Source organism: Mustela nigripes, chromosome 1, assembly GCF_022355385.1.
Source record: "Mustela nigripes isolate SB6536 chromosome 1, MUSNIG.SB6536, whole genome shotgun sequence".
Taxonomy (NCBI): Eukaryota; Metazoa; Chordata; class Mammalia; order Carnivora; family Mustelidae; genus Mustela; species Mustela nigripes.
The window spans coordinates 128923680-128950794 of NC_081557.1; the positions used below are offsets into that span (position 1 = coordinate 128923680).

The 27115-nt window shown below is 36.6% G+C and overlaps 1 protein-coding gene across 4 annotated transcripts in view; it reads right to left on the minus strand.

The window, feature by feature from the left end:
- The window catches only part of LRBA (LPS responsive beige-like anchor protein), a 729505-nt gene that overhangs the window by 31396 nt on the left and 670994 nt on the right, over nt 1-27115 (minus strand). For 2 of the 4 annotated variants that reach the window (XM_059373625.1, XM_059373615.1), the window contains exons 49-52: nt 20156-20245; nt 15815-15992; nt 10958-11020; nt 5537-5692 (exon numbers count right to left, since the gene is read on the minus strand). In XM_059373625.1, the coding sequence (XP_059229608.1) occupies nt 5537-5692; nt 10958-11020; nt 15815-15992; nt 20156-20245 (487 nt within the window). Of the gene's footprint in view, nt 1-5536; nt 5693-10957; nt 11021-15814; nt 16008-20155; nt 20246-27115 lie in introns of all 4 variants that reach the window. The other 2 variants (XM_059373604.1, XM_059373594.1) reach the window with 1 other exon arrangement.

Genomic DNA, 27115 nt, shown 5'->3' on the forward strand with positions numbered 1-27115 from the left:
TTACATGAACTAAGTTTTGGTAAAAAGACTAATATATTGTGATTGCAATTAGAGCTGGGCCATTCTTTCTTTGTTTTGATTGCCTGAATGATGAAAATTCCTTGGTGAGTGATGATGAAGTTAAGATAATGGCAGTTTATCGAACATTAATGACTGGGGACAAAAGGGAAGAAGCCAGTACACTTATTATACATCTCGGGACGGCTTCAGACACAGGATGAATTAGTCATGTAACAGTGCTGGGAAAAAAAGTAAAGCCCCCACTTTGAGAATCTTTGTTTAAAAATCAGATATGGTGTTTATAATTCATACAAACTTGTCTAAAGAATGAAATAGCTATAGCAGCCCTTCTACTACATCCCTATGGTTTCTAAGCTAACATTTGCCTTTGAAATGTCTATAGAACTACAGATGAATGCCATAGTGTGTCTACCTCTAATAATCAGCAATGAGGTGGGTTTTTAAATTTTTATTTTTAAAGAAGTATTTCAGTGGGGTCACATAAATAGAATTCAAATGTTCAAGAAGAAAGACCTCTAAGCTGAAAAAAGATTAATATGCCTAAAAAGTCCGTGTTTAATTTGGAAACATCATAACCTATCCGAAAGTTCAAGGTCTCAGTTAAGTATTAGAATCTGAGTGTATTTAACTTTTCAAGCTCATCATGAATATAACTAAAAAAGTACTTCTGTTAATTTTTTTAAATTCTTCATTTTAATAAGTCTGAAGCTTATTACAAAGGCTGCAAATTTTTAAAAAATGCTGAAGAATATTTTACTTCACTCAGCACGCCATATACAGTGGGTTCCCTCTTGCAGCTTACTACTAGTAACTTTAAATTCAAATTCATTTCAGTCTCAAATTGCACAAATTATAAAGTGTATTTTTTCTCCCATGAATAAAGATTTTAGTCAAAACAGGTGTTTTAACTACTGAAGGTTAAAAATGTGCACTTTTGAATTTCTCCAACCTTTAAATTGATATCAAAACATTTCATTTAAAAATCAGCTGTATTGATAAGGAATACGGTAAAGAAGAATTCAAAACTTCTTATTTTTTTTTTAATTTTTTATTTTTGATAAACATATATTTTTATCCCCAGGGGTACAGGTCTGTGAATCAACAGGTTTACACACTTCACAGCACTCACCAAATCACATCCCCTCCCCAATGTCTATAATCCCACCCCCTTCTCCCAAACCCCCTCCCCCCGGCAACCCTCAGTTTGTTTTGTGAGATAGAACGAAAAAAATGGAAAAGAAAAAGAGCAAATTAAATATGAAAAGATATAATCATTTCCATATCATTTCCAATTTATCTGAAGAACAAAGTGAAGAGGTTTCATGGTAAAATGGGTGGGGTTAGAGTAAAGGCAGGCCTTCTTATAAGGGGTAAGACAAAGTTAGAAAACTTAATTAGAAAATTGAAGGCTGAATTAGTGAGTTTTAACTACTGAAAATAACTGAACACATCATATTGTTGATTATGCTTTTTGACAACAGAATATTAAGAGTTATTTCTGTCTCAGCCTAAACCTGACTATGGAGAACATGTAAACTCCAGGAATGATTTAGATAGGTTACTGAGGGTAAGCTTATTTAAGATTTGATACCTATCACCTCAGTGGTTTGTGGGAGTAAGGAGGGGAGTGATTATAATTAAGGAGGTACATGAGGCACCAGGTGCACAGGAAACCCACGTGCTTCCAGGATGCTTGCAAAGGAGCAGCTCTTCACTTGGTAACTTACCTAATTTCCACCTCAGTGAGGACAAAGTGGAAAGATTTAATTGTAAAAATGGGATGAATTAACTATAGTGACAGAACTTTCCAAGATTCCTTTGTTACTTCTCAGTTAAGTCATAGCCCTGTATCTATAATATCAGTGTTAGAAAAATGTATACTCAGTCACTGTGATTTCTTTTCATTAAAATTTCCTAGTGTTTTAATCCCCCCCCAAAGTTATCACAATTATTTCCTATTCAACATTTATTGCACACCTACTAAGTGCCAAGCATCAGGCCCTCTTACATGCACATTGGTGGTAAATAGACATGATCCCAGCCCTCAGAATATTTAATGTCTAGTGGGGCAAAGAGACTTTAAACAAATACAAGCATATGTAATTATGAATAGCGTTAAGTATTATAAAAGGAAAAAACAAGGTAGGATCAGTGAGAATAATGTAGAATGAATTTAGATTGGGCATCAAGGAAGAATGAAATGAGGGAGTGATATTTACATATTTACATTTAAAATGTTTCATATTTTAATACAAATTAAATATTTTCTACACTTTATACTTTGGACTCAACTCTGGAAAGCATTATTTTTTCAAGTTTACTTTTTCCTGTTCTGGCAGCCTTCCTCCGCAGTCTTTGTTATTGCTATGGGGTTGAGGTTCACTCCTCCTAAATAAATCACAGCATATAAATACCTGCTGCTCTTTTTGGTAAATTATTTTCTGATAATCTCATAAGTGTTCCTCAACCTTTATTTTTTGTTTCCTTTAATACCAGTCCACCTCTCCACACACTAATATCAAATATTACCACAAGCACTAGAATATCCCTTTTTTGACAGAACAAATTTTCTAGTTAATGTTTTATTTGACAGCTGTGCTACAAATAAAAAAAAATTCAAGCTCAGGACTCTACACCACTGAATCTAAAATGTGGCCTGAAAATAATTCCCACTGCTGAGGGAAGGTTTTATTGTTGCCTCTGCTGTTCTGGTTGTGTCCCGAAAACATGATTTATGTTTAAAGAATTTTCCGTTACAACCATGTTTCTCTCCCCCACCCCACCTTCCCCCAAATCTAATAAGAGAAGGATTTTTTTTAGCGGGGGGAGGGGCCTTATGTGCTAAAATATAATTGAATTCAACACTTGTGATAGCTTTGCTATTATATATTACTGATCATACAATTTTCCTCTTGCTTCTTTGACAAACTTTAAGGAGAAAATATTTAATATTCCTGTTGTCAAAAAGCACAAACACATATTTACCCTAACTGAAATTATTTTAAATAAAACTACCATCAGAGTTTGTATATAAGATATTAAGATACTAGGACTATCATTTCAGGATTTTTTTCATAACTTTTCTGGCAGGTATAAATACTGTACAAGCTAAGTCCCACTGAAATGAAGTTTAAAATAAGGCTACTGCTTACAAAAATGTTTTACATATACACACACACTCACATATTTAAAAAAACAAACAAACAGTAAAGTGGAAGGTTTTTGGAAAGAGTTGGTTAGGAATGATATCCAGTTTATCAAGTCTGGAATGTTATTTAGCTTATCAAGTCTAATGTAACATGGAAGATATGCTAGGAACTTAGTGTTGTAAATTATAACATTTTCCCCCAAATTAACCAATACTGATAGGTACACCTACATAATATAATATGGTGGAATCACAAAGAATGCTACATTTGAAGTCAGAAGAGCTGTCTCCAAAGCCCAGTTCAATCACCACTGTCTATACGAATTTCAACATGTTATAAACCTTTCTAAACCTCAGTTTCATCATCTGAAAAATGGGGATAAAGATACCTGTTCTATCTATCTCACAGGACTGCTATGAGGCTGAAACAATATCATGCATATGAAAGAACTCTGTAAATTCTGAAGAACGGTGTGTGTTATTTTAATTATTAGTATTACATAACGGTGAGGTTAACTCTACAAATATTAATATTCAGTGCTTTTTAAAAATGACATGGAATGTCAGCAAGCTCAAAAATCCTCAAATGTCAAAACTAAAGATTGACATAATATATGATTCCACTTACATAACATTCTAGAAGATGCAAAATTATAGATATGAAGAATAGTTCTGTAGTGCAAGGCTGAGGTGGGGGAAAAGGGAGACTATAAAAGGACAGTACAGGGAATTTGGGGGATGACAGAATTGCTCTGCATCTTTATTGTCATAGTTATGTAATTCTGCACGCTGCCCAAGCTTACAGGCCTTTAACCCAAAAAGAATTAATTTTATTGTATGTAAATTATAAAATAATTTTTTAAATGTGTAAAAAACCATAAGCAATCTAAGAGAATGTTTAAGAAAGTTCTGTAGAGGAACGTAGCAATTTTAGTCCGAATGTTTTACAAAAGGGAGCACAATTTAAGGTTAAATGATTTTAAGCTATCAAAATAGTGAAAGAAGAGGTTAAATTTTAAATTTAATTATTAAATCAGACAAAATTTGTTGTAATAATAATAATAAATTTTAGGAACACATCAATTCCCATGGCATTTTTAAAGAATTCTAGAGGAGTTTTAGGCTCAGTAGCAATCAACCTCATAGAGCCAAACATGCAGTAAGTACTACTTAATGAGAAAGACTTGAATAATGATTTTCTTTCTGGGCCTACAGAAGGTAGGATGCAAATTATAAGAAAGCTAGATCACTGATTCCATTAAAAAAAAAAAAAAAAAAGGAGGTCATGGCATAAACGACTTCTAGGGTTCTATATGAACAGTACATATTTGACTATTTTTCGCTACTTTCTCATGGCTGTATTAAATACTATCAGCTTAAGGACAAAGTCCTTGAATAATAAACAATTAATTTTTCAATATATTATACTTATTAAGGCAGAAGCAAGGATTCATGCATTCTATAAAGATTATTAGCAAGACTGAAAAATGATTTACTCTAAAACATTAAACTAGAAGTTTGAATTAAAAATAATTTCCTATTCCTAACATATTTAAGCAAGATATTTGTAGATCTTAGCTTTAGTTAAAATAATCTGCTTCCACAGTATTATCAAGTTCTGATATGTTAATATCTAATATTAATTCTTTCAAATATTCAACTACCTATTTATCACAAGTTGATTTCTTCCTCTAACAGCTTCTAAAATACTTTAGAGAGACTTCCTTAAACTTTTCAACTTTTCTCAATATCTTATATACAAAAACTTAGAAATATTTTACTAGATTGGATCTTCCATCTTAATAGTGAGTTGATCTTGGTTTGTCCCTTAGGGAGATGCATGCAAATGACTATATGGACTTAAAATTTTATATTCTAACAAGAGCTCCTGTCACATATAAAATCAGCAGTCAGCTACTTTCCTTCATGATGGTGTAGCTTTCAGCAAGGGACTAGCAGAACTGAGTGGAGGCAAGGTATCTACTACTAAGAAATACACTTAACGACAATTTCCAGGAAGGAAAAACTGTGGGAAAATACATCAGTATGCATGGGCATCTGCTGTATTATTATGCATGTACACGTGTGTATGGCATTTACATACCTGGATATGATTGCAAAAGAATCATTCATTCTCTGAGCATGAGGCTTGGGAGACACAACTCCTATAAAAAACTGCCTCTTAAAAACATGCTGAAATTAACTTCATAGTGAACATGTAATAGATTTTTACTTAAAAGGGAAAAACAGTGTCTCTATGTTATACATTTTACAACTTTGTAATTACTGAAAGGAAGATGAGAGATCATTCTAAGCCTCTCAGTGCTACTTGTAGTTAACCTTAGTTCACTGAAGAAAGTAAGTTACCTGTGTCAGTAGAGTAGACTCGGAAACTCTTATCCCAGAAGCCACAGATGAGAATATAGCGGTTGTCCGAAGTGATGACAAAGCACTGGGAATGGACTTGAATACTTTGGTCTAAAAGGTCAGTGATTTGCCTCCTGTGCATTCCTGTATTGCTGGCTGTGAGAACAGAAGCAGAACAGAAATCCTGCTAAACCCACATATGTACAAAAATCCTATAGTTTGTAATGGGGGGGGTGGGGAGTGAGGGGCGGATGCAACACATTCCGGGATAAGAATATTTGATCTTTAATTTTAAAATTTGAACATAATAGTATTTGAAAAACCAAACAGGAAAATATATCCAGTTGTTGGGAGAATGTAGGTAGCTAAATTCAACATCTCATGAGAAATTTTGCCTAGAGGGAAAAATAATAACATACTACAGTTTCAAAATAGTACACAATTCTCAGAACATGCTTTCTAGCTCTTGGCAGGACCAAACTAGATTACAGTCTCCAGACTGCACCACAGTTAGGTTTGTATTTCTGACAATCTCATTACACCCATTGCCATGAGAATAGATTCCTGTTATGACAATCTATTACCTTTAACTTTTTGTCACAGGAAAGAGATATTAGAATTTAAATGTCATATATTTGAAATATTGTAGCATCTTGGAGTACTTTGGCTTTAACAGGTCTTTAATTTGACTAGATGTGAACTCCCATTTCCCTGTTTACACCTGCACTTGCATGTAGGGAAAGGGTAGAATGAATATTTATTAAAGATACTCGTAATTGAAAAAGTCAACGCACAGCACACTGCCACTTTCTTACTCCTTATGTAAGCAATAAAACAAGACAGCCTGGCAGTGTGTTTTCAAAGCCCTACAGAGCACCTGATATGGGGTTTGTCACAAGACACAAGGTCAGACACAGAGCGACATCAAGCACATAGGAAGAGTAATAATCCTTTAGAAATATACTATCAAGTGTCATTATCAGAAAAGGAATTTTCACTGAGATGCCTTTTTCGGAACCATGAGGCCAACCAAAGAGAAAGCTTTCTTTCTAGTGACCTAAGAGCTATTTCACCACCAACTTTCTGATACAAAAGATGGTTCTTATAGTAACAAAGGAACTTGACTGTATCAGAAATAAAAACAAATAAATTTTTGCATCTGTTCATTACATTCTTTGCATCATGGTATTCAGGGCTTTTTTTTAACTTCAACCTATAAAAGCATTATTCATTTTTTTATATAAATGCATTATTGATAAAAATAAAAAATAGAAAAATATTCATTTTACATCATAACTAAGATAATGTGATCAACCTAAGAGAAGGCTCAAAAAGTAATGCAGAAGAAAAAAAGTGTTCAAAATACTTTCCAGTGCTGTACTGGGAATCACTGGGGGACACAAAAATAAACTTTCCTGCTCTCATGGCAAACACGACATGGCAAATGTATACATAGACACACGGCAAGATTCTGCTAGCATCTGTCTATACAACTTAACTGTGTAAGATTGTTAGATAACTATTTGATAATAAGCTTCATATACTTTTGGGGGATTAATGAACTAGAAAGTGACAGCAGTAGTACAAAAGGATAGAATTCTGTTTGGTGATCACTCCCCTGTTATCTCCTTCCCACACAAAGGGAAGCTGATGGCAAATGAAAAAAGCTTTTATGGGGATCATTGTGCATCAAAGAGAGACATTAGTATCCTACTGCAGTGAAGCTGTGTGGTACAATTTAGATCTTTTATTCCAAGAAATCTAGCAATTAAAGACAAGGTGTGTAGTACTTTCTATACTGGTCACTACAGTACTTCATTCCATATGAAAACTAAAAATGGTTATTTTTGTTATTATTTATATGACTTTTGTTTCTATGATATAAACCTTCACTGGTCTTCGACCTTTTCTTTTTTTGGGGGGTGTGGTCTCTTAGGAGGACCTCGTTTCACCAATCTGGGCACATGCATAATTTTGAATTGAGTGACCACAATGTACCCCCTCTCTCCAATGGGTAAAGGCTGATGCTCTTTCAGCACTCAGATGAACTATTTTCTAAGTAAATGCTTACCTGTAATTTAATATTGCAACTCTCCCCCATCCATCCATCCGTCCAACCATCCAATCTATATAACCTATCTACCTCACAACTGCCTTTCCTTTATCTTGTTGTCTCTGGAGATTCAGTACTGAAGGTATTTTTATTTAATGAAAATTAGGTATATTTGTCTAGATAAGCAGTCTTCAAACTGGGGCATGCATACCCCTGGCAGGAGGGTGGTATAAGATTTCCCAAGGGATAAACAGGCACAGATGGTTTTAAGGTAATCAATTTCTAGTTCCTCAACTTTTGTATGTTCTCTTCTCTGAATCGGATTTGCCCGAGAACTCTCTGAGTTTTCCTTCCTCACATCTCTTTTTACAGATTCTTCTTCCACTAAATGAAATAATGGCATGTTTCCTTCCTGTCCAGAATCTTACTATGGTACTTTATCTCAGGGTATAAAAATCTCTTGAGATGCAAATAAAGGGACAATTCAAAATACTGATGTGAGACTGAAAAGTGAATGCCAAGGTATCAAATCATTCTGCAGGGCAGGTGGTTTCCAATTCATTGCTTTCAATAAAATGGTAGGAGGATCGCATCATAATTTCAATTGATCATTAAAAATAAATTTCAATGATAGATAGTTAAAATGATCATAATGATAGACCATGAAAATAATTCTTAATAATAGATTACTATATAAATTTTGTCATATAATTTGGAAAGAGTTCAAAGATTTGACATTGTTAAAACAAAATTCTTTCCTTTGCCATCTATTTTCTTATGTAAGTAACTTTCCTCAGAGCTTCCACCAGCTTAAAAAAAAAAAAAGACAGGATAGAACCATTGAGGAATTCCGTCTCATTCAGCAACAAATAGTGCTCATTCATGAATATTTGAGCAAAGATGGGAGGAAGTGGAAGCCCTATCCATTTCATTAAAGATGTATTTCCAATAAATGTTTGTTTTTTAATAATATCTATTAAAATTTATAATTTTAATAAGTGGGTATTCATAATATTTGTAATGATAACTCAGTGCAGATTAGTTTTTAGAAAAACTGAGTCTTATGGTCATAGGAAATTTTAACATTTAAATTTACAGACCTATGTTTAATTTTCCACATATTTTTATTGCTGAAAAGTAAAATAGGGTAATCACTTTTGAAAAGTTAAAACAAAATTGTGTAGGGGAAGCAGGATAAAAATATAAATTTAAGATGAAAAAAGGAATAATACAAAATTTTCAACCATAAAGAGCTTGTTTGTACATTTTTTTAAAAACAGAAAGTGGTGACTATAAATTCACTTTGATATTTAAATTCCATCGGATATATTTAAAGTTGCACACGTTATGCAAAAATAACCTTTGCAACTATATAAACTTGTGGTGAAAACTTTCAGATGCTACATTACACATATGTGAGAAGGTACGTGGTTTTATTTTATTTTAAGATTTTATTTATTTATTTATTTGACAGACAGAGATCATAAGTAGGCAGAGAGGCAGGCAGAGAGAGAGGGGGAAGCAGGTTCCCTGCTGAGCAGAGAGCCCTATGCAGGGCTCCATACCAGGACCCTGGGATTATGACCTGAGCCAAGGCAGAGGCTTTAACCCAATGACCCACCTAGGTGCCCCAAGGTAACATGGTTTTAAACAGTATTTTAGGGGATAAAGGAGTGAATGGTCCAGTGACCAGTAATGTAGACTAGGGAAGAAAACTATGGCCTGGGCCTGGTTTTGTGTATAAACTTTTACTGGAACATAGCAATACTCATTTGTTTATATATTGTCTATGGCTGCTTTTATGCTATAACAGAGCTAAGGGGTTGTGTCTGAGACCTTATGGTCTACAAAGCCTAAAGTACTTACTATCTGGCCCTTTACCAAAAAAGTTTACCCATGCCTAATCGTCGTGAAGGGTGACAGTTTGCTCAATCATTTAATTAGACTTGACTATAGGATATTCATTGTAAAGTTTTATGGTAAATGCTGATTTATACTTCATAAATAATGTTTTTAAAGGACCTATCAAGTGGACTTTATTTTCCTGACTTTTAAAACTTTACCCAAGTGATCACTTTATTTTTTAACATATGGCAAATCATAAGTACTCAAAGCAAAAGATGATTTAGGAATCAGAGTAGTATTTATCCTTGCGGTGGATAATTCCTTCTTAGATTTCAGCTTATATGTTGGGGACTGATAAATGAATCAGTTTTGAGCTTTTAGTAAGTTATTTTAATTCATTTGCAAATGGTAGTCACTTAGCTTTCTACTGAAATAAGGGTTTTAAAGACAAAAAAGGTGACCCACACATAGGGAACACCCTGGATTTTAAAATAAGTCAGCTCACTCATCTGCTTTATTTAAAAACTTAAAAATTTTTAACAAACTCATGTGCCCAGGAAATTTAACAAAATTACAAGCTAAACATCCAAATCGGTAGCATACCCCTACAACTAGGCAATTAAGTTTTTTTATTCTAAAAGTTACTGAATAGCATCTTTAAAAACAAGAAATGTTAATATGTTCATATCAGTAACATTCTCAGTGAAGCCACATCCAAAATCCCCCACCCATGAGATGAAAAATATTAAACTAGAGATTTCAATTAACTGACTCAAAAAGCACAGAAGCAATTAAGTATTCAAAGTCATTTGCCAGGGATGCTCATTTCATCCCAAAGGCCCTTCCTGGTCTCCTCCCTTTTCCTTTTTTCCCCCTTGAACAAATTTAACCTCCAATGGCAATTTATTGGGCTGTAGGACCACAGGAAAATGAATACAAATATCTCAACACTGCCATTGGCTGGGCAATATATTTCAACTTCGAAACTGCTCTGCAATTGCACATTAATCCCCTCAGACTGAACAGAGGGTCCAGGAAGAAAGGATTGATCTCCTTTAATGATGAAACCCTGGCACCACAGTTTTATTTTTCACAACACAGTGCTGCTAAGAACCCCACTGTTATTATGAAAATTTCCCTAGCAAAGGAGCTCCATCACATTACCCGTGCACCAATTCATCATAACGTGCTTCGCTCCTGCTCATCAACAAGTCTGAGTGATGAAAAGATCCAATATTATCCTGACAGTACTTCATGCGCATTCTCAATCACACATTATTACAGCATCCATATTAATTTTCAGTGACACGCGTCCTAGGCCTGTTCAAATTAGGCAAACCAACGAGGGGGAGTTGATGAAATATCAGCATAGCCACAGCTCATTGCATTCCAATTTGCATGCAAATGGTTTATCAGGAAAATTCCATTCCCAGCAACCAGCAAGTGAAAAACAACTGTAATCTACACTTCAGGGCCACCATACAGAGCTTAATGAATCGCAAAGAGAGAAAGAAGTGACAGACCTATGAGAGGATCGATTTCCACTGGCAGCTGGTATGGCTGGTCTTGTACTGCACCTTGATGAGCTGGAATTCACAAAAGATTAAAAAAAAAGCATTATTTTTCATATACTAAACTATATAAAAATGCTTAAGTCAAGTCTTACATAGAATTGCTTCCAACGTCCAAATCTCTCAATCACTTTTGTGAAATTTAAAGAAAAAAAATCCAGGTGCTTTTATGGCTAGCTTATGAAACATTTATTTTAGATTAGTGCTGTTCTGAACATGTGCCATCAGCAGTGGCTCCAGTCCTGGGCCATAAGCTATAGCAGATGCTTGACTGGCAACCTCTGATGCTGCAACAAAACAAAATTAAGTGGTAAAGTGCGCTGAAAACAAAATGTGACAACCATCTGCTGACTGTAGCAAATACTGTTTTTTTGTTACTTCTTAAAAAGGCAGTTTTGAATGCTGCAGCACAAAGGATCCACAAAAACGTCAATTTATGATGGAGAAAGGGAAAGCTCTAAGTCAGGGAACATTTAATGTTTCATCCATCACTTAAAACCAATCAATTGAAAGTTTGAATAAAAATAAAGAAAGCTATCTGCAGATAAATGTTTTAGTTAAGTGCATTTGGCTGAAATGTTTTCCTCAAGATTGGATTGAGGTTTTTAAGAAAAGTTTTATTAATATTTAATATTTCCATGGTTTCAATTTAAAAATACTCTGAGAAGCAAATGAAAAAGAAAAATCAATCCATACTAAGAACAGTTCGTTCAATTCTCAAAATGGTTCTAAAGATTCTTGCATACTTATTTTGTTATTGAAAAGAGATTCAGAGGGCAGTTCCCTTGTGAAAGGTAGAAGGACCTAGGGTAAAGAGGAAGAGAGTTAGGGAGCAGGAGCCACTGCCTGCTGCTTATGCAGACTTAGGCAAGCATAAACCCAAAAATTAAGGGTTTGGAGAAGATCTTTTCAGCTTTGTGATTCTGACAGTTAAACTCTGGCCCTTTCCCAAATTATTTTCCCTGAATGACTCAGCCATTCACTCTGGTCAGTATCTCCCTTTTATAGACTCATCAGCATTTAAACTACGGCTTAGTTGGTATCAGAACTCTGCTTAATACTGTCATATTTTAGGAAATCTTTCAGACTGTCCTTGAGGAGCTGAAAAGAAAAATGGGGTACATTCCAATGACTTCATTAGATTATTTTTAAAACTTATTATGTCATCATTTCCCCATTAGCAAATACCAACTTTTCAAGGTGGTTTCAAAGATCATTAATACTGATAAAATACCTGTGTAAGTACAATGTTAGCACTAAAAATTATAGTTGAGTATGTATAAGAAATTAAAGTAGCTGAAGAAAGGATACTATATAACAGTCTGTTTTACCGAAGGTATATTCTGCTGATCACTGGCTCTGCCAGCAAAGAACTCACAGGACACATACAGGGAATGTTCAGGGAGAATGCACCAGAGTCTCTAAATCACCCAACAGTGCCCTTTACTTCTAGTAATACCAGTGTTGATCAACATTAACACCTTGATAATTTTTCTCTACTTCTCTTAGAATCTGGGATCGCAGAGACATGAAAGACACAGTGTCAGTGAAATTTAGGAGGGTAACTTTCTTTGGCCATGCCTCAAATTCCAGTGCTGCTGACTGCTACAATGCTGACTGCCCGTGTGACCTTGGGCAAGTTAGGTAGACTCTGTGTTTCAGTTTCTTGATCAGTAAAATGGGTTAGACTGAACAATATGGAATTAATAATACCTGACATTTTGACTAAAAAGAGGCGATTTCAAATGGTTCAACCTAAATATATAACCTAATCCTAAGACTGTTAAGGAAATTCAGTGAGTTAGTACATGAAAAGTGATTAAAACAGTATCTAGAACCTAGAAAATGCTCTATAACATTAGCTGCTATTCTGTTATTTTGTTCACAGGCCCTGTAAAGTCCTGTGAAGGAGAAGGAAAAATAAAGCTTTTTTTCCCCCCTTTTTTTTAAAAATCGGGTCTCAGAAACGGTTGAAAGAAATGACAGGAGCTAGCTGTCTAATGAACAAACTACAGAAATCATAGTTTCTTAGAAAAGGACCAGAATCTAATTTTTTAAAAAAAGTAGCATAACACGAATTTGATATTCACTGTAGAAAGACTGTTAGGGATTTTTGACATTTTTGTTCCTGACATTTGTTTTAAATCAAGGCATATTAAGGCAAGGGAAAGATAGAACAAGATAGGATGAAAGATCAGATTTATATAAACATACTTAAAATGGGACACAGATTTAATAAAATGGATGCTTAATATTTTAGGTGTAGGTATAATCTCAGAATTGGAGATCACACTGTAGAAGGATAACCACCTGTGTATTCCCATATGTATTTATCTGGTGAGGAGTTTCTGTGTCATACTGCAGAGCCAGAGTGTGGGAACAAAACACAAGGTACAAGTTGTGTCTAAATGGCTGTCTCTCAATTGTACGGGTCCCCAAATGAGGGACGACTATCCACAGAGTGGAAGCCAAAGGCATGGGAGGTAAAATAATTCACCTGAGGCAGAGCAAAGGAGAAGTTTATTGAATATGCTGGAGGGCAGTGGTGGGTAGGAGAGCAGAGGAGAGACTGTCTGCAAAGAGGTAGTGGGTGGGAGCTGCTTTTAAAGGGAGAAAGTGAGGGGATTCGGCAACATACGGAATCTTCCTCTCTTTGGGAACTGTGCCTCACTGTAAGTAGCCCATTGGTTAATTAGAATCTATGGGTATTTTGAGGCGGGGAGCTCTCTGGGTCTGTCTGGATTCTTTCACTCAAGCCTGCTTGCCTAAAATTGGACTCGACATTCCCCCCTGACAGATCAGCAATGATGAATCTTAGACATTCATGGAGAGGTTTCATCCTCAGTAGCACCGACACAAAGAAGGCTCACTGGGGAGAAAAACAGGCAAAGAACTGGGAAAACATGCAGTCCTCCAAGCTTTCCTCTCACAGAGCGGTAAGCTTGGGCTGCAGACTGCTGATGTACAGTGAGTGCTAGTCCGGCAGAGGGATGCTGCCCCTGAGGTACTTTACGTATCTATGGAAAAATTGGAAGCAGGGAAAAGAACACCCGACAACCGAGTACTAAGAGAAGCAAGTTTTCCAGTCAGGGAAATGGGCTTGCTGGCAATGGGCATGCCAGGAGCTCGTCATCAGTACCCTCAGAGGATCGGCTGGAGGCCTGGCAAGTAGCCCTTGGGTGGTGTCTGCTCCATTCCTGCCGAGCTTGCCCTTGGTGAGACTAAAGGAAAGACTGTGGCAGAGTAGCCAGGGCTTTCCACCAGCTGAAAGGTTTGTTTCTCCTTACACATGGTGTCACTCTGTTTGAACTGGCATCAGCGTGGCCACAAACAGCCCCCAGGATAGGCATCCTTTGTGTTGGCCCTGATGCTGCCACACACCGGGGCTTCTGCACAGCTCCGAGAGTAAGTGTACACTGACAAGGTAAGTCCTCTGGTGTATTTGATAGAATACACCAGCAGCATGCTCTTCCTCTAACACGTGGTACTAGAGAATCCAAAAAATGATAATCTTTAGTCCCAAAATATGTCATCTGTATGCACATTTACCACTGTAAGATAAGTTCACTGGAAGAAAAAGGAATAAAAGGACCTAAAAATAAAGATAAGATATACCTGCCTCGATTTCTACCTTCTCTATTTTTTCTGAAATCTATTCTCTAATCAAATATGGGCATTCATTTCCTTTCTAATAGCCAGGAAAGTGGCCTTATTTAATAAATTCTGATACCAACCACAGATTCTTCATGATGGGTAACCTTACTGAACAGTCAGTGCACCAAGTTTCTGCTTGAATGTCAATTCAATTCTGTTCCATTCGAAGAGCTTAGGCCCTGTTGAACTTATATTTTTTGCAACCAGTTCAGGTTTTATAATAAGCAGTACTTTATGCACACTTTACAGATTTAATGACAAGTTATCAGACTATTAAAATCTATCTTCTAAAATTTCCTACCTAAAACAATGGCTTGGAAAAAAGCCTATAATCCTCAGGACTTTAAAAGATTTTCCTTCTTAAAAACAGAATTTCCAAGTAGTGGCCAAAAAGAACAGTGCTAGATCCAGATCTCAACATTCCTGTTCTAATGAGAGGCAATAAATCATAGCAGTGTAATCATAAAATTAAAGTCAGAAGACTTGGGTTCAAACCTGGCTCTGCCACTGACTGGCCATATGTGATACTAAACAAGGCAAGATCCCTGGGGCTCAGTATCTTCACTGGTAAAACGTGGGGCTGGAGTAGATGAACTCTCTGGTCTCCTCAAACTTTGGTTTATGATTCTAATGGTTATTTCAATATCGGGCCATTGGTTACCCTAACACTTAATGGAAAAATAGAATGTACTTATAGGTATGTAGTATTTTTGGTGTGTAATTTACATGTTCTTTTTTCTATTATCCATGACAAATACTATGACGTCATCCGCAAAAAGGCACCTAAGTAGACAATCAAAAGTGATGAGTACATGATAAGTGGAAAAAAGGAGGCCATAAGATAAATAAATATATACTATTTATGGACACAATAAGGAATATAATTATATTAAGATAGAGAAATAATATTTATCTAAAAGGAATAAAGACAAACCACCAGATGCCAAAGAATAGTTTATGTTTTAACATTTGTATCCTATGCCTCAGAGGGGACTTCTTTAAGCCTTTCAAGCTATTAGAGATTTTGATTCAGATTAATGCTTGAAATCAAAAAGCTTCAATGCTGAGAGACATAACATACTGAAGTGGATATTACAGTATCTTTCTACAATGTTCGGCAGGTACTATGCAGCAGGATGATAGCTTTTTACTTACCAGGAAGGTTGTGCCACTTGTTCACGGCAAAGAGCCTGTTAGCAGTGACTGTGATCACAGCAGGAGTTGCCAAGCCAGGCTGGGTGTTAGCTGCCACATGAGTGACAGGGGAGTTGGACGGAAACTTTAGGACCATGATAACATCCTGCTGGGCTTGGTCTGTGAACATCAATGGACTCTGCAGGAGGAGATACTGTTGAGTGGGCATGACAAGACCCAAATATACAAGAAGGAAAAGACAACGGAAGACAAGAAAGAGAGAGGGTGCAGGAAAAGAAGAGGAAAGACTATGTTAACACAAGTTGCAACTGGGAGTGTGGTGAGCAGAAAGGTTTATAGAAACAGCAATTAGGACTGGCTTGTTTTTCCTGTATGTCTTTAGTTGAATGTTTTGGTGACTGAAGTAGGATAACATTAACAAAAACATTTAAAAAATCCGTAGATTAGCTCCCTTCCCCACCCCACTACCATGAAGGACTAAAGAAATGATGTGATTTAGATTCTAGGTAGGCAAAGTATTGGAGATTGCATTAAACCATTCCAATTGCTAATATATGTCAAGTACAAAAAAAAAAAAAGAGAATGAGGATAGGCAATAGGTACAAAAGCAAGACAGGGTAACTTCCAAAGATCATCAAAAGTTGTGCTTAGTTAGCATGAAGATTTTGACAATTAAATAAAGAGATAATTAAGAGATAAACAAACATACTTATAAACAATAGTTATACAGCATGTATGTATTATTACAGTCGAGAAATAACTTACAGACATAATATACAAACTTAATTATAAAGGTGTTTCAAAGCAACACATAATTAAATGTACTTGTAAAAACAATATATTTATATAGTGTACCAAGTCATAAACACTGCCCTATTATAATGCAAATGCTGCTCATTTCTGCTATAGTGAAGGATAAAGAGAAATACCTAGATGCCCCTCCCCTCTCTCGGTAAAACAAAAAAAGCAAAAAACCTAAAAGTAAAGCCTAAGACGTTAGATTTCTCCTTTCAAAAGCAGCAAGTAATTGAAAATGTTAAACAAAAAACACTGTCTGTTCTAATAACTAGCACAAAATAAATCTCGAGGACTACTAAGGATTTAGAACATTCCTACAACTCATATGTCATAATCCAAGACATATATAACACCACTGTGATTTACCGGCTTTATTTATATGTTGCGGTAGTATGCTATCACACAGTAATTGCACTGTGCATTTCCAGCAATCCTCTTCTACCATGTCTATTTTCTAATAGCTGATTAGTATCATTCACAATTGAAACACTTTGATGAAGTGCTTCTGGCTGCTTTCCTACTGCCATATTTCAAAACACCAGGTATATGTAAATGTGTAGGCACATATATTTAACACGTATTTATTCAGAACTGCTAATAAAAAATTAAATACATTTGCATTTTTATTATCAGTCCTTTTAAAAAAGTTATTAAGAGTACTTAGAAAAACATATTGCACTAAGAATTCCTATTTGCACTCTTTGCATAAAGGTGTAAATAAAGGCAACTAATAAGCTACCCAGACACCCTTCTGAGCAAGTGGCTAAAAGCCAATCAATATTATGAGTTAATCCTCCCTGGATGCTCATTCAATTAAAGGTGTCAGTAATGCCTCATCTGATGTGGCCTCAATTAAATCCAACTATCTGATGGTGTGAAAACACAGGGGGATACAGCAACAGCAGCAAAACCAGACAAATAGGCAGCCTTCGTGTGCCTGCTAATTACTACACCTGGTGTATATTATGGCTCATGCACTTAACGCAGCACGAGGTGGCTTTAATTTCTGCTATGTTTGTGTGTGTGTGTGTGTGTGTGTGTGTGTGGTGGGGTGGGGTGCACTGATGGTTGATGTGGCAGGGGGTGGGGTGGGTAGAGGACTCATCTGAATGATAGTAAAAACAAGCATTTGGACCTTTGATTTTTAAAACCTCTATATCAATTAGTAATTTTTGTTATACAAAGAACCTTTTATACAGTTTTTAAGGAACTCTGTGGAATTGGGCAAAAATGAGAAACAATGAGCAATAACACACAGAATAGCCTACAAGCTAGTTTTGAAGAAGTCCTGGGAAAAGGAAATGAACATCGTTTCAGAGTACCAAGCCTTATTTTTCAATTATGTAGTTAAAAAAAATAACATTTACTAAAATCAATTTATAAACTCGAAGAAAATATAACATACATCATAAAGTGTCACTGAAAGGAAGTTGATACTTATTTTTGAGTTTAACAGACTTATTGTAAATACAATTAGATTAAAATTAAATAATTCCGATGTTTATGTCCTTAAAAAAACACAGAAAATCTCTAATGTGTAGGAATAATGTCTTGCTTACATAGTGACTCTAGTAGGCTAACTCTTAGCCACATGGCAAGGACAAGCCACTTCCACAGAAAGCTGCAAACATCATATCCAGAACTGTCTACTGCATTTTTATAACAAGGTGTCCCTCCAGCCTGTTTCTACATATTCTGTCTTGACTAGTGCTCCCAATGCAGGCAAGCAGTGGGAAACTCTTGGGATTTCCATCATATCCTTGGCTGAGAAGTATGGGATAGGGAACACCAAATGTAAGAGAAAGCACATTGCAGCATACTGGGCTAGTCTACAGTGATAGCAACAGCTATAGATGAGCTGGACAATGGGTAAAGCAGGGGTTAAGAGATACAAACCTTCCTCTAGTCCTGGGTGCCCAGGGAGCCACATCTGAGGTAAAGGGGGAAACTGCAAGCCAAATTTCACCCCGTTGTCCCAGATTAAATGTACACTTGTTGACAACTCTGGTTTCTCTCCAACATACCTTTCTTTCCCACCCACGTATGTGTAACATGAAAACACAATTTGCACAAGTCTATAAGGGAGTTCAGGAATTCAATTCAGAGGATAAAGATAATGAGAAAGACCGTATCCCATCCTCATATGAGCATGTGTCTTCCTATCCTAGGCAGCTGAACTGCCTCAATAGATTCTTTCGCCATGGAGAGAGGCTTGGCAGGAGGAGCTCCCTCCTTGCTCCAAGTCTGACCAGGTAAAAGTCAGTGGAGCACTGGAGGTGAGTGTCCATGTGCCACCATCATAATAGCCTGAGTCTCACTGACAAACTATTACCAAAACTATTTCCAAACCACAAGCATAAATCATTCTTATTATTTTGATGGCATTATTTTACATTGTTCTTCTTAAATGTTTGCTTTTTATGCAATCTTCTGCTTACTAAAGTTACCCTTTATGTTCACTTAAATCTGATCTCACCTGTTTAAAAATGCTTAGGGGAAAACATAATGTAAATAATTTTAAAAATGCTTGTAGTTTACTGTGATGGCCAACTCATATAACTAGAGCAAGAAGGGGAAAAGGTTTGGAAGGAGAAAGAAGATGACAAAGAGGGTGAAAGGGAAAAAGACACAAAGATGAAGGCAAGATGGAAAGGGAAAGAAGAAAAGAAACAGAGAGCCAGGGGTAAAAGGGCCACATCTCTATATCTTGCTCTCTTCACTCCTGTCTCCTTGCCACATTGGTCAAAATTCTACAGTCTCCAACTCCTGATTCTGGGGTGGCCTCTTGACTTGCTTTGACCAATAAAACGTGGAGTAAGTGATTTATGTGAGTTCAAGAGCAAGTTTCAAGAAGTCCTGCAGAAGTGTTCTCTTGGAACGCTGTTCCTACTGTGAAAGCAGCCTGAGCTAACTTCCTTGATGATGAAAAACCACATGGAAGAAGGTCTGGCCACCTCAGCCCACCCCAGAGTAGTGCGTGAGGGAGCCAAAGTGAGAAGAACAGAAGAAATGCCCATCTAACCCTCAAAATTGTGAGCAATCAAAATCACTGGAGTAAGTTTAGGGTGGTAAGGTATACCAAACCATCTTTTCTTCTTGCTGTGGTCCTTTATCCTCAGTAACAATATCCTACACATTAGGATTAGCTTTAAAACTGCCAAACTGAAAAACATGTTGGGACATAAAGAACAAACACAAGCAAAACTAATCTAAAAATGCATAGGATCAAATTAGAAAACTCATCCATCCTGTGTCCAGAGCCATTATCCTGTGGCAAGGATATGTGACAGTTATAGACTTTTTAACTCTGCAACACAGAACATGAACTGATGAGATCCTAGAGCACTGGAGCAATGTTTACCCTTCCAAAGACTCCAGGACAGCATGCAATAATATTTCCCATTGTTAGCAGGTTGACATACATCACATAAAAAGAACAGACTCAGATGTGGTAGAGAATCTCAGGTATAACAAAACACGGTCATGAATGCTGAGTATGGCCTCAGAGAGGCAAGAAATGAGAAGAGTGTAAGCAGCACTTACCACTTGCATAGCAGAACCTCTGGGAGGATGGGGCTCTATAAGCAGTTGAGAAGGTGTCTGTCCAAAACTTCGAATTTGAGCTTCAACAGCCTGAAAAAGGCATGGGCAAGTTTGAGGGTTAAGAGGTGCTAATTATAGGCAGTAGAACCACAACTGTCACCTGAAAATGTCATTCCATACTTCTGGTTTATTTCATGTTGAAAATCAACTTTATGTTTTCACAGTGGGTCTAAGCACCTGGCAAGGGCACTGAGGGTGAGGTCATCCTTTAGTACTGTGTAAGCTGTTCCTATAAAACGCTACAAAACCTTCTCATCTTGCTCTGTGATATGAAACAGAAACCAGCTATTATAGTCAGAAATTGTCCTTTTTGGCTTCGTCTCTGTTTTCTTGCATTTTTGCCCCCTGCTTGCATCATCTCTGATGACTAAAGCTAATCTTTTACAGGTATAGAGAAAAACCTATTGCTGCTTTGATTCTAGGCCCCATTTCACCCTGGGAAGTAGAAAGGAGGAAAAAAGAAACATAGCACCTGTGAAAATGGCTTGATGCTATTATTTTTGCCATAGGAAGAGCATTATTATTGACAGTCTCTTTGAACCTAGGTGGCGAAACAACAAAGTAAAAGCCATATGTTGCATCCAAGCATGAGACAGTTAAGCCAGGGACTCAGTAAACATAAGAAACATGTGCATGCCCTTTTTGAAAGCTGTGTGCGTGCACCCTTTGCAAGGCACTCTCTTACCATGGGTCTCCCTGTGTACCTAGCACAGATGCTCACTTCCCAATTCCCAAGAACTCCTTCATCATGGGAAACTACTAAATGCCAGATGCTATCACTGTCTGCAATTATTTTATTTTACTTGTTTATGCCTTTCTCTTTCACTAAAATACAAAATCTATGTGAGCAAGAACCTGATCTATCTAAATTGGGTGAATGAATAATACAGTATGTGAGGAGAAAGAAGGAAGGAAAGCTATAGAAAGACTATTTCAGCCCCCACAACAGTCAGGATTCTAACTTCCAGGTTAAATGAATGAGGGAAACCTCTCAAATTCATAAAAGAATATATGTTCATCATGTTATTTTTTTAATCCCTAAGAAAATAGATACTTAATTTTTGTCTGCTCTGCAGGACTATAGGCAATTAATGTATCATAGGGAAATATAATCATTTTCTAGTATTAATTTTTTTTATTTGTTGAAGACACCACTAGTAGTCCTTTCGAATAAACCTTGTAAGAAACAATGACAGCGATTCATTCATTTATGCATTCAATAATCATCAACTATGTACATATAGCGGTATCAGGTCTTAATGTTAATCTGCCCTTGACTGTATTCTCAATATGGGAAGCAGGACAAAGGTACTCAGAAAGTTAAACAGCAGTTTGATGTAGTCAGGCCAGTAAGTTTAAGGAATGCTCTATGACTTGCTTAGGCAGAAAAAAATTGGAAAGCCCATCTGTGAAAGCTGAGGGGTATGATGGCAGCAGCATGCGTTTTGAAGTCAAACAGATCGTGCTCAAATCCTGAATGTGTACCACTTACAAGCTCTATTATGATCTAGGCAAGTTACTTAATAACCAACTCTAAGTTTCGATCTTCTCTCCTGTAAAAATCCAGATAATAGTAGCGTCCAGCTCATCATGCTCTATTAAGAATTAAATGATAATCATGTAAAAAACAGAGCAAAGTGCTTAGTAGATTAGACATTCAATATACAGTCAACATATACTCATTAAGGGCTCATTATATATATTATATACTCATTATATACTCATTAACAGCTGATAATAACAACAAATATTTGTTTAGTACTTACTATTTACCAAGAACTTCTTGAAGTGCTTTATTAACTTATATCAACTAATCTTTAAACTATATGATGTGAGTCCAGGCCCCTGGGTGGCTCAGTCAGGTAAGCATCTGACTCTTGATTTTGGCTTTGGTTGTGATCTCAGGGTTGTGAGATTTAGCCCTGTGTGGGGCTCTGAGCTCAGTGGGAAGTCTGCTTCTCTTGCTCTTCCTCTGCTCCTCCACCTGACATGGGCATATACACTCTCTCTCAAAGAAATAAATAAATCTTTACAAAAGTTAAACTATATGATGTGAGCACTTTATTATATCTATCTGTATCTATAATGAAAATAATGCACAAAGAACTTAAATATCTTGCCCAAGGTCACATAGTAATTAAATGGCAGCTCAAAATTTGCACCTAATAAAGCAAGATTCTAGAGCTCATGCTCTGAAGCTATCCTTCTTCTTATCTGTTAGATACTATACCAAAGTCTGGGGATAAGACTGAGCACACACACACACAAAAAAAGCATGAGGGGTGCCTGGATGGCTCAGTGGGTTAAAGCCTCTGCCTTCAGCTCAGGTCATGGTCCCAGGGTCCTGGGATTGAGCCCCACATTGGGCTCTCTGCTCAGCAGGGAGCCTGTTTCCTCTTCCCTCTCTGCCTGCTTCTCTGACTACTTGTGATCTCTGTCTGTCAAATAAATAAATTTAAAAAAAAAGCACGAATCTACAATTGAATGAATGAATGAATAAATAAGGTATCTCTATCATTGTCATCATCGTTGTCATCGTCACCACCACCACCACCACCAAGCATGTTCAGGCACAATTAAAGTAGCATAGCTAGGTAACTTTGGTTTTATATAGTAGGAGATAAGGTTGGTCCTAGACTTTAGAAAAAGAAAAGGAGCCAAGAGGAAGCAAAGAATACAGGCTAGGATCATTTCAGAACTTCTAAAATGTTTTTTTTTTTTTTTTTGATGGGGCTAAATCAATTTATGATCAACATCAGGATAATCTTGAAGAAAAAAAAAATATCACACAGTGGCAGAACTTGAAGCCTAGAGATAGTCAGAAAGAAGGTGGGAGCACTGCTATTATAGAATATATGAATTTATGGATTGAGTTTATGAATATGAGTCTTAAATTTCTTTTTTTTTTTAATTTATTCATCTGAGAGAGATCACAAGTAGGCAGAGAAGCAGGCAGAGAGAGAGGAGGAAGCAGGCTTCCCGTTGAGCAGAGAGCCTGATGCGGGGCTCGATCCCAGGACCCTGAGATCATGACCTGAGCCAAAGGCAGAGGCTTTTAACCCACTGAGCCACCCAGGCGCCCCTTAAATTTCTTATAAGACCAGTTGGCAAAGGCAGCACCTTTACCCTCTACTGCTGCTTTTGGTGCTCCCTGCCCAATGGCCCCCACGTCTTTTCCCCTATTTAAATGAGGAAGAGGGGGAGGGAAGAGAAAACTTGCACACATGGCCTACAGTATTGTCATTGCTATTTTTCTGCTGTGTGATTTTGGGCAATAGTTTAACCTCTATTCGTCATCTACCAAATAGATACTAATAATGCCTAGTTCACAGAATTATCTGGAAAACTAAATAATACCTACAAAGTACTTAACTATAGTACTTAACACATACAAAGCACTAAATAAAATGCTGCATTATTATTAGGTTTGGCACTAAGCATGATCCCCATCGAACACAGCTAAAATAGGGAAGGAAAGGAAGAAATGTTTCAGGAGTAAATAATGAAAATGATGAACATATTATTAAAGAAACTGAAATCTTGCTCTAGATTTCAAAATACACTGCAGAGCTAAGCACCCAGAGACAAAAATATCTCTTTGGAGATCCACAGACCAGTCCAAAACAAAAGGGACTATATACCCTAATCCCTACAGAAGCTGTGGTATTTGTAAGAAAGGGATAAATATTTATGGACTAAGGAAAAATCAGCAGGTCTTGAAGAACAATGATTTTGAGGAATGAAGAAAAGACAGACCAATTCTTTTTTCTTTTGAACTTGCATATCTTAGAGAGTAGTAAAGCAATGAATGGAAATGTAAGTTTCTGTTGGAGAACTAGTGTGCCATAAGGAAGTATATTTTATGTGACATGTGGAATCTGAAGTGACAGTAATAGCCATCTACCCATGCTGAGATATCCAATGAGCAAAAGAAATCACAAGATTGGCTCTGACATCAAAGATCAGTATTGATTTAGGTGTAACTTAATGTTGTCAATGGTTTCAGATCCTTCTCTTTCCCTGTCTATATGTGTGTATTTTTAAGCAACAGAAATGATTTCCTTTTTTCAAATGAAGTATCATATAAACCCCTAATATATCAAAAACATAGGTATAGGGCCATCTACTTTAAAAGTGGACAAAGCCATCCTTACTAAACTTCCTTAGAGGCTCCTGAGACAATTGTGAGAAATCCTAGAGCTCTGGCACAGTGTCTGAAACTCACCAGTTAAGCTCCAGGAAGAAAATACATGAGACACATGCAAAAAAGGACCTAGAACTGAACCTTGGGAAATACTCATATTTAAGATATCCTATAAGGAACTAATGAAGAAAGCAGAGGAGGGAGGAGTTAGGAGTCAGGGAGCAGGATAGAGTGATATGAAAGCTGTAAGGTTAGAATTCCAAACACAGAATGGTAAGTAACATTAACTACTAGAGAAAAACTAAGGATAATTACAATTATTGCATATAAATCTTAATTATAGATACAAATTTAATGTAAATGGTCTTAATACTACATATCCTGCTTCACACTTTACACTGTTTTGAAATGAAAAGTATTTGATGGCAGGACAGCTTTCAAAAATACCAATGTTCTCTCTTTGTCTTCTTGAAGATTTATTCATTTATTTGAGATAGAGAGAATGGGAGAGAGAGAGAGAGAAAGCGAGCACGAGCTGGGGAAGTGGGGAGGAAGAGGGAAAGAAGTAGACTCCCTGCTAAGGGTGGAGCTCAATCTGGGGCTCAATTCCAGGCACCCAAGATCATGACCTGAGCCAAAACCAAGAATCTGACACTCAACTGACTGAGGCACCCACGTGCCCCTCTTTTTTTTTTTTTCCTTTTATTTTAGAGAGAAAGAGAGAGAACATGAGCAGGGGGGAGGGGTAGAGTGAGAGGGAGAGAGAGAGAGAGAGAGAGAGAGAGGGAATTTTAAGGAAGTTCCACGCCCAGTGCAGAGCGCGATGTGGGGTTCAATCTCACAACCTTGAGATCATGACCTGAATAGAAATCAAGAGTTGGATGCTGAACCGACTGAGTCACCCTACCATGTTCGCTTTTTAACACTTTTTATTAAAAAGCCTTAAAATTTTAGAACTTGCACATGAGTGAACTCTTCTTTCAGGAAAGGCTTTCTCAAGTCATGTAATATGATGGTCTGATTATTCTCTCTCAATGACAGAATGGAAGTTGTATTATTCCACACAGGTTAAATAATAATTTTCTTTTCAAGTCTCCCCAACATCTAAAAAGACTACAGAATTCTTAGGCACAAATACTTTAATTCTTGACTAACCTTTGAGTTGTTGGTGATAAAAACAGAATAGAAAGGGCTTTTTCAAGTGTGAAAATTATGGAGTAAGATTGTCAGGTAATGATTATAATCTCGAATCTTGTAGTCACACTTTACATCATCAACTGACCGTTCTAGATTCTTTTCATTGTTTCTAAAACTCACCTACCATTTTTCAGTCACCCTAATCTTGGAAGCAGTCTACACTGTTGATCACAGCCTAGTTTCTTCACATTCTCTCTGTGGCTTTCTTGGCTTTGCCCCAGCTTAGTTTTCTAACCTTATTCTCTGTTGTTTGCAGACTTCCACTCTTTCTCATCCACAGATCAACTTGTCACTGCAAATCCTTTCCTAGCATTCTGAATTTCTCCATCTACACTTTCTGCCCTGGAATTTTTTTCTGCTGTCATGACTTCAAATTTTTCTTCTATGGGAAAGATTTTCAAATCTAAAACCAAAGGATTACTGATTTTTATGAAGTGTCCATTTACACTGTTGCCTAATGGCCATCTATGTATACTGTGTGCATGGTACGTCTCAGCAAACTTAAAATTAACATATCTAAAATCTGGGAAAACTAATTTTATTCTAGCATTCTTTAGTTAAGGATTTGACTCCTATTTTGATCTTTCTTTTTGCTCAAATTCTTACTGATATTTTAAAATTTTACCTCTTCCTTTCATATATAATAAGTCCTAGACCCAATCGCTTCTTTTGTTTTGTAGATGTCTTATTTTCCACTTTATTTAAACTCTGCCTGCCCTGTAACCTCCATCATCTAATCACTGCTTTTACAGTTTCTCATATCCTTCACCCCTTTCTGAATCCAGCTCCCTATAAGTTTCAGGTATTGAGGATTGCATTAATCTCTTTGGTTTAATTTCTTTTTTAATTTAATTTCTTCCTTCAGTGTATCCTGCAGAATTGAGTTTTCCCAAACTCTCCTTTACACAATGTTCCTTTGATCAAATGATTTCAATTAATCTCCAGTAATTAAAAGGTAAAGGACTAATGTCAGGCAATAAATATCTTCCCACATCTCTAACTTTTATTCCCTCATCCAATTCCTTCATACAGTGTTCTTTGTCCATCAGGCTACTTTTCTTATGCAAGTATGATCAGCTCTTTCTGCCTTACATTTTCTCTCATATGACTGCCCCTTCTAGAATGGTCACCCTTATCTTCAATTTCCTGAGTCCTACCCCTCTCTAGAAAATCCTGCTTGAGTTCCACCTTTTTGGTGTACTACTGCCTAAATCTTATAGTCTGCTCATATTGCTGATTACGCACTTGATTTAGCTTCCTTGTGTTTTTAACTTTTAATAATTACTAGTCTATCTCTGCAACTGTACTAACACAAAGTGTGAGAACATAATTGAGTAGTGTGCAGCATGTAGAACAGTCCCTTGCACATGGTACTCTTACAACAAAAAAGTGTACTGAGTGCCTATTATACATAGCAAGCTCACCCAGACCCTTATGCACATATTGGTTTGTACTGGGGACAAAACCCATCTTGAGACAATAGCACAGCTCTTGACAAGGGAAAAATGTGGACAAGGGAAAGAATGGCAAGTGTCAGTGAAGGCTGTTAACTGCTATTC